This window comes from Equus quagga, chromosome 13 (assembly GCF_021613505.1).
Source record: "Equus quagga isolate Etosha38 chromosome 13, UCLA_HA_Equagga_1.0, whole genome shotgun sequence".
Lineage (NCBI taxonomy): Eukaryota > Metazoa > Chordata > Mammalia > Perissodactyla > Equidae > Equus > Equus quagga.
Window position 1 is genome coordinate 34,701,557 of NC_060279.1, and position 13,389 is coordinate 34,714,945.

The 13,389-nt window shown below is 33.6% G+C and overlaps 1 protein-coding gene across 1 annotated transcript; it reads left to right on the forward strand.

Annotated features, from left to right (window-relative positions):
• The first annotated feature begins 5,147 nt into the window (after nt 1–5,147).
• Nucleotides 5,148–6,221, forward strand: LOC124250166 (olfactory receptor 6K3-like). The gene has a single exon (XM_046682007.1). The coding sequence runs from the start codon at nt 5,181–5,183 to the stop codon at nt 6,219–6,221; it is 1,041 nt and encodes a 346-aa protein (XP_046537963.1). The 5' UTR covers nt 5,148–5,180.
• The last annotated feature ends 7,168 nt before the right edge of the window (nt 6,222–13,389 follow it).

Here is a 13,389-nt window from a genome sequence, read left to right on the forward strand (position 1 = left end):
CATTTTCAGGTATGTAATGCAACAATTGGAAGGAGGTTAATGCAGCTTAAAAATGAGCATAGACTGTTAATAATAGCAAATATTTAACTTAAGAAAGGATCACAAAAAATAATTTTAAATATTCTAAATTTAAATATATAATGAAGTTATAGAGGACTTTTAATAGTTGAAGTGTATCAGTTTGTGACAGTAAGGTTAGTGATCAATAAAAAATAATTACAAACTATAAAAATGCAATGGAAGAAATAAAGACAAAACTGAACACTCTAGAAAGCCAAGCTAGGGATTTAAAATTTTGAATTGAGAAAATATCATAAAATTCAAAGGAGAAAAAGATAAAGTGTCCTGCAAGATTGATGACATGGATAAATCCTAGAAATGCAATATTAACGAAATTGAAATTCCAGAAAGAGAGAGTATCGTAAACTGAGGAGACTCTAAAACTTCTACAATGATTCTAATAGAAAAAATACCGTAAAACAAAGCCAGACAAAAAAACCATTTCTGTTTCTAATTAAAATGAAATAGCTTGTATTAGACTTAACTTTTCACTAAAAATACCAAGGAAGCTGGATAAAACAAACAAAAAACTATTCGGAGGTATTGGACAGCTATCAACACTGAGGCAATTAAGGGCCAAGATCCCTGCAAGAAGAGAAACACACGGTAGAATTTGATATTCAGCAAGTAAATTTTTATTCAGATGTTTTCCAGACATTAAGTGAACAATTAGATCAAGGCCAAGTTGATCGGTGGAGAAGCTCCACTAAAGTTGAGGATTAGGAGGCTGAGAGTCTAAACAAGAGTGCAGCAAGGCACAAAGTGCTTGAGGCAGGAGCAAAAATGGGAGTAGTAACCATAAAAAAGGAAAAAGACTTTATAAGTTACCAGGCTATCAGTAGGGACTGCAGAAGGGCTCCTTTCTTGCTGAAAGACTATGCAGAAGGGGACTAGCCTTTAAAAATATTGAAGCCTGTCTCTCAATCAGCTAAATCCACGGTGGTGAAGTTAATGTGCGTGACTGCTTGCTAGAAGCAAAAGTCAATCCTCTTTGAGGAAAATAACATAGTCCACAGCCTCAGTTATTTCTATAATTTTCATAAACAATTTCTGGCATTTGATTTAAAAATTACCTGAAAAACTGAGAGACAAGATCAAAAAACTAAAAATGAACAGGAGAGACAGACTTACAGGAGATCCAGATATTGGAGTTATCAGACATGCACTTTAGCTTGGGATTATTATGTTTAAGAAAATAGAAGACACAAAAAGTACACACAGTAGATAAGTACATATGTGTGTGTTATATATAACATTTATATACATTATGTGTATTTTTGATTATTACATATATACTTTAAAGTAAATATTTAATTTAAATGTAATACACATGTACAGATATATATTTAAAGTAATTGAACTATTCTAATTAAAAAATAGATTGTTAGCCTTGATTAAAAACAACCTATGTGCTGCTTATATGTTCTTTAAATATACAGATACAGAGAAGTTGGAATTAGAAGATGAAAAAGTTATGCCATGCCAATATTAAATAAAGTGATATAACTATACTAATGTCAGAACAAAATATACTTAAAGCAAGCAATGTTTATTAATGATACAAGTGTCAATTCACCAAGAAGACTTACGATTCTAAATTTGTATGTTTCAAACAACATAGGCGTAATATTTATGACAAAAATTTATGGAATTATACTGAGCAATAGAGAAATCCACAATGATAGCGAAGGTTCGAAAAACAGTTAGCAAACTATCTAAGTGATAAAATAGAATATTTGATTTGTGTAGTGATTAAACAGGTATGTTCACAGAGTAAAAATTCAGTGAGATATGTATTTATAATTTGTGCACTTTTTTTGTACATGAATTATGTATAATTAAATTTTTTTAAAAAAAATACACAATTATATTTCCATTGGAGAGGGATATCATCTTCTAAATTTTAGTTAGCTAGCTATCTTTTCTTTACAGTTTTATGTCTTTGTCTTGATTTAGAATTTCTTCATATATACATATATATATATATATCTCCTTAAACTTTTTGTTTCTTCTCTTTGTTCCTTAATATTTTTTAAGAAATTTTTGGATATGGTACAAAGTAAGGATTTCATATTATTTTGTTTTTGATGGATATACTTATGCCCAGATCTCATATTAAATGTCTTCTTCCCCAGTGATAAAAAAACCACCTTTTTCCTACAAGAAGTCTTTCATTTTTTCCCCCTATTTGTCTCTGGACTGGTTATCTGGTTTTCTAATTTATTGACCTATGCATGTCCTTACACTGTATTGATTGGATAATTGCAGCTTTATGGTTAGTTTCCATATCTAGTAGTTAAAAATTTCTCTCAGTAGTCTTCATTTCCCACATTTTTATGGCTATTTTCAGACATTTACTCTGTCACATAAACTTTTAATTTAGTTTCCATAGTTACTCATCCTACCACAAAGAAACTTCACTGAATTTGCTTTTGAATGGCAAAATATCTATTATTACATTGGAACAACACTGTTTTATGATGTCTTCCTACACACAGGAGAATTCCATTTTTGGCACAAATTGATATGGTCATAAAGTTTCTGGAGCTATTATTTCTTCATGACCAGGAAGTGAGAAGAAAATTATAGAAAGTTAAGAAAGAATGAGTGGAAGAAAGTGATACACAAGAAGCACATATTGGGCTGGCCTGGTGGCACAGCAGTTAAGTTCACACGTTCTGCTTCAGGAGCCGGGGGTTCGCCGGTTCAGATCCCCGGTGCGGACATGGCACTCATTGACAAGCCATGCTGTGGTTGGCGTCCCATGTATAAAGTAGATGAAAATGGGCATGAATGTTAGCTCAGGGCCAGTCTTCCTCAGCAAAAAGAGCAGGGTTGGCAGCAGTTAGCTCATGGCTAATCTTCCTCAAAAGAAAAAAATGAAGCACATATCAATAAACTCGGCATTCTTCCATCCTCTTCTTTAGTACTGGAAGATTTTTCCAGATGGCATATTTTCACAGAAGTTGTTCTATTTTTTATTGATTAACTCATCTGCAATATTTAACATGCCAGTTATGACTTTCAATACTGTCCTATTTCTTGTGTTTTGGTAAGAACAGTGTCCTATCAAAGCTGTTCTTTGTATAGCACCCCCCTAATTCCATATCAAGATGGAGACTGGCTGGTTAAATCATAATGTTGACAAGAAAGAGGATAACAATCGTCACCAGAATCTGTAAGTCTTCCTTGGAGCACTGATTCCCTGTTGACCTGGAGATCTAACAAGAAGAACCTGCAGAGGTGCTCTAATAATTGACCTCATGAGAGAAAAGATGGTTTCTACTTATTACCACAGAATAAAGCCTTAGTGGAGCTCATTTCCCCTTTAGTGTTTTCCTTAAGCTGGCTATAACAACCATTCCAGAGAGGTTGAGAGAACATTTAGGAGTGCAGAAACTCAGGTAAAGGGAAGAACCCTACAGTATTTGGCAGAGGTGAGTTTATGGTCACTGAGATCTGGGGATAAAGTATTCATTTCCTATGCTTAGGATGAGACACACACTAAACATTTAATATGTGAAGATTTGGAGATGCTTGAATTATGTCATTGGACTAGAACGTACGAGAAAGTTCCATCTTTGGAGCTCCAGGCTCTGTATATTTACAATCAGAAATAACATCCAGTTATTTAGACCTTATGACGGTCTAAGACATGACTGCTTATACTATTCCTTCCTATCTGTCTGAATTCTGGATTTTTCTGGCTTTAGTTATTTTGCAAGTCTGTTTTAAACCTATTCATTAAAAAGGAAGCTACTTTAAAGGGCTTAATATATGCTAGGGTTTGTGAAAGACAAAAGGTTGGTCTTGCCCCAATAGAGGCTCACAATCTAATGAAGTTACACAAATAACAAAAGTTACCATAAAACATAGTAAAGTTTATGGCAGAGGCCCTCTAGAGGACACATAGATGAGAATAAATCCAAATTTGTGTGTATTTGTTTATATGTGTATGTGCGTGTGTGTGAATACAGAGAAGGAGATAAGACCACTTCAGCAGTCCTAAGGCTTCTGATAGGAAGCAGTGGCTGAGCTGAAACTTGAAGAAAGCCAAGGAGTTATTCAAATGAAGAGGAGTGAGTAAGAAGGCCTTCAGAAAAAGAGTTAGCATTCACAAAAGCAACGATCTAGGAAAAATCACGGTGAACTCTGAAAATTGCATGAGAGAGTGGCAGATGAGCAATATTGGATATGTGGGTCTAAAGTTCAGGAAACATATCTGTGCTGGAGATAGAGATCTGAAAGAACTGGAAACTACAGAAAGTACGTGTTCATCAGCAAACAATATGGAAGGACGTGATTGTAGAGACCACAGGAGGAACTTGGAGTACACAGCCATTTATAGAATGGATGGGTAAAGAATGAGTCCATAACACATAAAATAACAAAACAATGATACAACAAAATACCTGAGCAGAAGCTTCTGTACAGAAGTAAGGCAAACCTGGAGAGAGTGATTTCATGAGAGCCAAGGGAGAAAATCTTCAAGGAGTAGAAATCGGTAGTTTCTGATGCAAAACTTTAGTCATAATATAAAGACTGAAACTTTTCCATTGTTTTGCAATTATCATGTGATTGATACACAGGACATGATGGCTTCCATATAGGAGTAGAGAAAGAAGTCATGCAGCAATTAGTTGAAGAATGAGCAAGATCTAAAGGAGATGTTGTTAATATTATTCTTTCAAAAAACTTCTAGGAAGGAAATTATAATAAAAGATATTGAACATTAATACTAGGTACTTTGATATATTAATTCATTTGATACTCTCAACTCTGATTGCACTAATATTTTTCAACTACAAAAGAAGATACTGAGGCTCAGAGAGATTATGTAACTTGTCCCTTATCACTCAACTAATAAGTGGCAGAATGAGAATTCAGCCTCAGTATGTTTGAATTGAACCCATGTTATTAATAATTATGCTACACTGTCTCCCAAATAAAAAAAACAACTAGAGATATAGGCAAGTTAGTGCTTATTTTGAATCTGAAAAATGTTAAAAAACAAAAATATCAGCTAACCAAAATAATATTTACATTTTCATTACATTGATTTCCTTCTCTGTCAGCTGGGTATACCCTCTCCTTCATTCATAGGTAGCTCTTCTGGGGATATGGAGAGTGGAAATCTATCAGCAGTGACCAAATTTATCTTCACCGGATTTCCCCAGCTCCAGGAACGTGGCTTCCTGTACTTTCTTCCTTTACTTTTCATCTACACCTTTATTGTGATCGGGAACCTAATGATCTTCTTTGCTGTAAGGTTGGATGCCCGCCTTCACAATCCTATGTATAATTTCATCAGTATCTTCTCATTTCTTGAGATGTGTTATACCACAGCCACCATTCCTAAAATGCTCTCCAATCTGATTAGCAAGCAAAAGACCATCTCTTTCAGTGGCTGCCTCTTGCAGATGTACTTCTTCCATTCACTTGGAAATGCTGAAGGAGTCTTGCTGGCTGTCATGGCTATTGATAGGTATGTTGCCATCTGCAACCCACTCCACTACCCAACGGTAATAACCCCTCAACTATGTGCTCAGCTGTCTGCAGGCTCTTGTATCTTTGGTTTCCTCGTCCTTCTACCTGAGATTGTGTGGATATCTACTCTACCTTTTTGTGGCCCCAACCAAATCCATCAGATCTTCTGTGATTTCATGCCTTTATTAAATTTAGCCTGTACGGATGACTCTGTGATCCTGGTACAAGATGTGATTCATGCTCTTGCCATTCTAATAACAGGTCTGATTATTTCTCTTTCTTATATCAGAATTTTCATTGTTATCCTGGGTATCCCTTCAGTTGAGGGCCGTAAAAAGGCCTTTTCCACCTGCTCTTCTCATATTGCTGTCTTCCTGCTGTTTTTTGGCAGTGTGGCCCTCATGTATCTCAGATTCTCTGCTACTTATACACCATTCTGGGACAGAACCATTGCTCTGACATTCTCTGTATTTGCTCCCCTTTTCAATCCCATCATATATAGCCTGAGAAATAAGGATATGAAACATGCTATTAAGAAACTCATTTGCCCTCAAAAGGTGTTTAACGTATCCAGCAGGCAATTTAGTCTGCAGTTCTCTATACAAATGGAACTTCTTCACAAAATATTGACTTCAAAGAGACTAGAATTTAAAAGAATTATACAATTAGTCTAACTTTCTTTCCCATGAACTGGTGAATAAACTACTAAAGAAAGTCCTCTGAGGATTTAAGAGATGATGAAAATAACAATTCCACTCCTTACTTTCTAGCGTAATGGAATGTTTTCTGTGTCTCTAATTTTGCTCATTTTTAATTTACTCTTTTACATAAAAGTGATTATTGTACAAATATTAATAATACTAACAGGTATTACTTTTACTACTCAATGTCTTTCTTTGATATCTAGTGTTTTTACCATACTCTTAGTGTCCTTATATAGCCCATGCAGTATAGTGAAAGTATGTGCTAACTCTCCATGATGCTAAGGTTATTTGTCTAAACCTTTTCAGTAAGTTACTGGACATGAAGAAGAAACAAGAATTCCTGGCACCCAGACCATATATTTTTTCCTGCTATCTTCTTTTTCTTTCCATTCAGCCTTGCTGATAATTTAAGATACATGTACTGGTGTGATCTGCATGTGATGCCGTCATGAATAGGGCCTAGATGGACTAAATTTGGTGCCATGTTAACTACATATTGCTCTATAAAGAGCAATAGAGCAGATCACATCCTTACTCGTGGGAACTTACTATCTCATGTAACATGAGTGTATAAGAGTGTTAAGACATAATAAAAGCATATATTTACATCTATAGTCAATCAAACATTAACAATTTAATTCACCACTAAAAAATTGTCTATTTTCCCTTTCACATCAGTGCATACATAATTTGCAAGGTAGTTTTAATGTGATACTTATGTGATTTGATAATCAATATTTTAAAACTCAGAAATATATACTAAAATTTATTCATGTTTCCATATATGACAGTTATCATTTTATTGCATAAAGTTCTTTCTGTTTTTAAAAAAATTGTGCTTCAAGGTAAATTTCAAGGAGTGGACTTAAAGGAAAGTGTGCAAATGTGTTTATAGCTCGCTCTTGGTAAAAATGATTACTTTTGTAAATAGTTATATAAATAATGCATTAATGTAACACTTTCAATACAACTTCAATAGCACGGCAACTGATGTATAGATTAGGTAAAAAGTCCAGTTATTCTTTGGAGCATATCAGTTCTGTTACTGGCAAGTTGAAATTGCAGTACCATTATAATAAGGGACTTGGGTAAATTGAGTTGTTGGCCCTAGTTCTGCACATCCCGGTAACAGAATTACAAATCCACAACCTTGCAATGAATGGAATCATGGCGGACAGTGTATACTTTCCTGACCCACAACTTTAATTGTCTCTTTTCTTTATTTTACTGTTGGGATATTGATGGACTTTATCGAAACTGAATATATGCCTTTGTAGTTGGGTTTGTTCCAGGTAGCTGCTTCCTTTTCTGCATTGAACCCCTGTGAGACCATAATTCTGAGAGTCATTGGTTCAGAAAATGAGAGACTTGTGGAGCTGACCTGAACATAACCTGCTTGAAAACTGGTGCTTGGAGTCCAAAACCCAGAGCCCAGAGTCTGAAGTCCAGTCTAACTCAATCTGTTGCAGCTAATAGAGTCATGAAGATGAAGCTAAGTGATAATTGTTCTAATATCCTTGTGTGAAACACTTAATAAATTTCTGTACTCTACTGTATGGGCTTTGTCTGACACTGAATGATCCTAAGATTGCAAAAATTTGATAACTAGTGCTTATGATTGAATTTTAAGATATTCTTTTGTGTTGTATTTTAGAAGTGTACTCCTGATTATTTTTTAAAAGTAATTCTATCATTTTCAGAAAGATTACCCACATCAAATGTGTAGTTATTTAACCATGCTGCCTGTTTTGCACTTTAAGGAACTTTTACACATTAAAGGGATTTGAGGTCACTTAGAAATAGACCAGGTGCTGAAGACCTGAAATTGGATAGTGGGAGAGGAAAAGATGTAAGGAAGTCATTCTTGGGAAGTTACATTCTCCTTTATACACCACTTTCTTCATCATTTTTGTGGCTTATAGTCATCTTGCACTTGATCTGTGCTTGAAAATAAGTTTATGGCATTAAAAATCTTTTAATGTGAAATAAATGCTAAGTACAAAAGCTCTTCAAACCATCTGGAGACAAGAAATATGCACAACATATTGAAGAATTGTAGAAGATTCTTCTTTTTTGTCTTTGTGGCTTGCCATTTGTACATTAGCAAAATATTTTGGCTTAGTCCAAATATAGCACAAAATTCATATGAATTCTATATTATATTCTCTAAGTAGAAACTGCCGTGTTAGGTAAATTAGTGAGTATGTCTTTGTCTGAAACCATAATATCACTTCTTATTGCATATTTATTTCATTTATTTGGGGTCAGAAAAGTCATTATACTTAAAGAGAAGGACTCCTCCAGAGAAACAAGAAAATTGAGAAAACAGAAGAAAATTGGCAAATGACATAGACAAGCAACTTAAAAGGAGAGAAACTCAAACAGCTAATAATTACATAAAGAAATGCTTAACCTCTTTACTAAGGCTCAGTGTTAGAGGGGCTACAGAGACAAAGAAACACACATGCCCAGTTGATGAGAATCTAAACTGAAGTAGCCATTCTAGTGAAAAACCTGGTATAAAATTAAATTCAAGTGTATCCTCTGTCTTAGTAATCTTGGGAATATTTCCAAAAGACATATTTTCGCATATGTTTATAAATTGGCATGCATGAAGACATTTGGGTGTTGGGTCGTTGGAAGCAATCTGTGGCCTATTTTGGGGAAAATAGGTACTTATATGATGAGTGAATATTTCAAAGGATCATACAAGTGTTAGATGCTATGAACTTAATGAACACAGAGACACAAATGATTGCTAAAAATTAATGCTGGGTGAAAAAAGTCAGCAATACAAGGAAATCAATTGAATAGAATTTAAGTAAACTAAAAGTAAACGTACACGAAAAACAAATGCATGTTTTAGGAGAATTCATACAAAGAGAAAATATCTTTCAAACAAATTAAAATAGTATACAGAGGGAAAAACAAGAGGGAGAAGGAAAATAAATAAAAAATTTCAATGTAAATTTAGATGTAAATATGTTTTTTTTTTTTTTTTTTTTTTTTACAAAAAGAGATCACATGTGATCAGTGTTTGGAAATTTTGAGTTAACAATACATTTTTTAATGTCTCTCCAAGTCACAGCATGGGTATGTATTATTTCCACATAAAATAACTGCTTCATAATATTCTGTATTAGGGTCATACCTTATGTTATTAATTTAATCCCTACTGGTGCAAATTTAATTTTATTGCAGTTACTTCTAATTATAAACAAGGCCACAGTGAAAACCCTTATACGTTTGCATGCTGCAATATTGTTGTAAGATCAGTTTCTAGAGATATAGCTACAGTATCCAACAGTATTCGAGATTTTAAAAATTGAATAGATAATATCAAATTAGCATTCCAAATATCATAAAAATGTACATGCCCAGCAACGTTGAGAGTTTATATTTCAATACATCATCCCACATAGTGTATATATCACTGCTTGTAATCTTTGCCAATCTAATTAGGCAAAACAAGACAAATTTAAATATACATGTATTTGAAAATTACCAGAGTAGAATAATCTTGTATACATTTAATAGCCAGTAGTAGCTCTTTTTCCTTGTTGTTTTTAACTGCTTAATTATTCTGTTTCCAATTCTTCTATTGAATCCTTTGTTTTATAAATTTTCATTAAAAAATCACTACATATTTCATTCTTGTTATAATGTTTCAAAGTGCAAAGAAATTAAAATGTGTACATGGCATATTATAATTTATGAAAATATTGGACTTTTTCAATAAATCTAAAATGGCTGCAACTATGTCAGTTTCCTAGACATAACTTTATGTTATGTACTACTTAAAAGTAACCATTATCTGAGTTTGGAATTGATGATATAGAATTAAATGTAATTGTGGGTTTTCAACTAAATGTGTTATTATGTAAATAACCACTGTGTTTTATAGAGTCTCATAAAACAAATACAATACTTAAAATTATGCAAATCTTTAAATTCCAATTTAATTTTTGCAGTCATATTTTAATATTGGTGAGAAGGGATATAGCAGATATTGTTGGCTCAGCTGTCTAATCCAAAACCCATACCCAAACTCATTATTCTTTATCCACTGCTGTTAAGGGGTTCTCACCACTGAGATATTGGCAAAAATCTGCTAGAATTTCTGAGAGAGCTTCTGCTGATTGACTCCTAGTCAGACAAGTTTGTGCCTTGAATGAATAAATTATACCTGGTACTTAGAGATTCATTTTGCAACCATAAGGAAAATCCAAGAAAATGATTTGTCAGTTTGGGATCAAATAAGCTAAGAGCATTACTAACTGATACAAGTATAAAGTATAGTTTAATTACAGAGTTAGAATCAATAATTATCTTTTGAAGAACAATGTTAGCATAAGTTATCAATGTGAACACGTGATTTTTAGTGAAATATATGTCTAGCTCTCAATTCCCATGTGAAATATATTCAAAGGAAAAAAAATGTAATTTATTTTCTTAAAATTCAGTTTTGGGTTTCTAATAGCTTTTTTCAATAAAGAAATCAGAACTTTTTGAAGGAGAGCTTATTCTATATCATGGGGAAGGAGACAGTCAAAGAGAGAAAGTCTTGTGGCCTCAGGCAAGGCTGCTTTCAATAGATTCTGGAGTGAAATATAAAAAGATAAATTAAAATTTGAAAAATATATATATTATCAATTAAAAATAAGCTTATAAAATCTTATGTCCATAATGATACTCAAAAATACAGCAATTCAATTTAAATGTTTTTCTCATCAAATAATTAATGTAGGTTATTTGAAATTATTCAGAAAAAATATGACTCTATAGAAGAATTATATGAAGATTTAAAATATAAGCAAAATCTATCAAAGTACATTTACACTCAGGAATAAAACAAACAAACAAACAAATAAATAAACAAATAATCAGCACTATGGATAGACCTTGAGAAATTCTATTATATCAAATGGCCATAAGCTTATACTTATTATATATATTATGCTTATACTTATTATTGATATATTAAAGAGTATTAAAGTAGATTATAGAAAACATGTAGAACTGTGTTAACGTTTATCACTCCCAGAAGTAAATAGCCCTTCTGATAGATCATAATAATCCATGTTATTATCTTTATAATCTATAGGATAAATTCATGTCAAGTTTCATCCAGAGACACAGCTCAAACAAAGTTAGAAATTGCAGTTAAAGGACAGTAAGGCCCACAAGAGTCCCTGAATTTACCTACTTTCATAAGACCACTACAGATATCTTCCAAATTACTAACCACCCAAAACTTCATCATTTTTATATCTAACACCAACCAGCTTCAGTCTTGAGCCCTGGAAAGCTGAGTTTGCAATTAAAACTTCAGAAAAAGTGAGAGACTTCTCTGATATCACCATTCTTCTAACAAAAGAAAATAGTTAATGAGTTTCATCCATGGGATAGAGAAGAGATTTTCCTGAAACATACTCTGTAACACAGAGCACAGAGCTAAAGAAATAGTACCAGTCCAGGAACCATTTTTCTGCCAAAAAAGATTCTCCCAATAACAGAAACCAGGACATAAAAGCATAGTAGTGGCTCTAATTCCAGGCTTCTAGAGTTGAAATCTGGTTCTAATGTTTATTACTTGTGTGACTCTCAACAGGCTACTTAACCTTTCAATGCCACAGTGTTATCATCTGTAAAATTAGTATAACCCATAGTTCTTTTCAAGATTAAATCAATTCATACAGTTAATACAATTCCTGGCTCATAGTAAGTGCTCAATAAATGTTGTCTTTTATTTTTAAGGTCATCTATACATAACAACCTACTCACGCAGTTTCCTTTCAGTAAACATAGAATGTTTTTCTAAGGTATTAGTAACCACTAGTCTTTGATCTTCATTTCTCTTATCCATATCATCCCTGGGCTGCCAAACTCTCTTGGTTAACATTGCATTGCTGTCTCTACTAGACTAATGACATCCTTTTCTTCTCAAGTCTGACAATTCATAGAAATCCTCTAATTTACCCTTCTCCCTGCTGCCCCCCAACCCACGCACACGAAGAAAACTAACAAGAAGAGAAGAATGTAGGAAGAATTCTACTCCAGGACATACTTGTGTATTGTTCTTCTTAAAATAATATATGTTATTAGTTAAAAGTGAATACATAAAATACTCTAGGATCTTGGCTTTGTGAATTCAACATTAGAAACCTCTTATTACTGTTAAAAGACAATAGAGAGAGATCTGGGAAGGTAAACAGTAGACTTGGTGTCTAAAATAAAAGGTAAGCTGTCAGATTCTGACTTCATAAGACAGTGAGAGTCGCTTCAGAGACAACTTTGTAGAGAATACAAAGAGAGTATATTCCCTGCCGGCACACCAGGGAGGCCTCCCACTTTTCCTTCTTCCAAGCCTTATCTATATGAGAGCGTGTTCTCTGGGAATCGAGCAGATCTGGGACTGAATCTTCAGTTCACCATTTCCAGACCAAGAACCTTAAGAAGTTATATTCTTTTAGACTTAGTTATATTTGGCAAACCCTTTTCTAAATTCATGAGGGAGAATTAATTGCCCTCTGCAAGCACTTTGTTCTTGTATCTGTTAGGGAGCTTACCATTTTGTGATGTGTTCATTTGTACCCATTTCTATGTTAGACTGTGATTTTCTGAACGAAAGGAATCACATTACATTAACCTTTTTTACTCTCAGAAGTTTTAGTGAATAAATGAAAGACAGTGGAAACAATCTTGATAGAGTACCATACAAAGCTGTTAATTTGCTTTAACCTTTGGGAGACTACCCTCCCTTTCATTTTTCTTCCTGAAAAGGCCTCTGACCTCTATGTTCAAAAAAAGACAAAACAGGGGCAAGAAATCAATGTTATTAGCTAAAACACTGCCTCTAAATTTCAATATGGGACTAGTAGGTGGAACATTAAAAAGGCCAGTTGGTTTTCCTAAATTCAGCTGAATTGCCTAGAAATAAGTAAGCAGGATATAAGCCCAGATCCCTCTTTACATTGTTCCACGAATCTCCTCCCCTCTACTGTATCAATGTCCTTCAAATCTGAGTTTTGGATATTCAGCATTTTGATTCATTTAAAGGCAATCTAACCAGAAGTGCCACAGTAAAAGTAAATAGGAAGAAAAACATTTATTCCAATGCCTCGAGCTTCTAGGCTAT

Bases quoted from the DNA above. Each gene is read 5' to 3' on its own strand.
- LOC124250166 (XM_046682007.1), top strand. From the start codon at position 5,181: ATGGAGAGTGGAAATCTATCAGCAGTGACCAAATTTATCTTCACCGGA.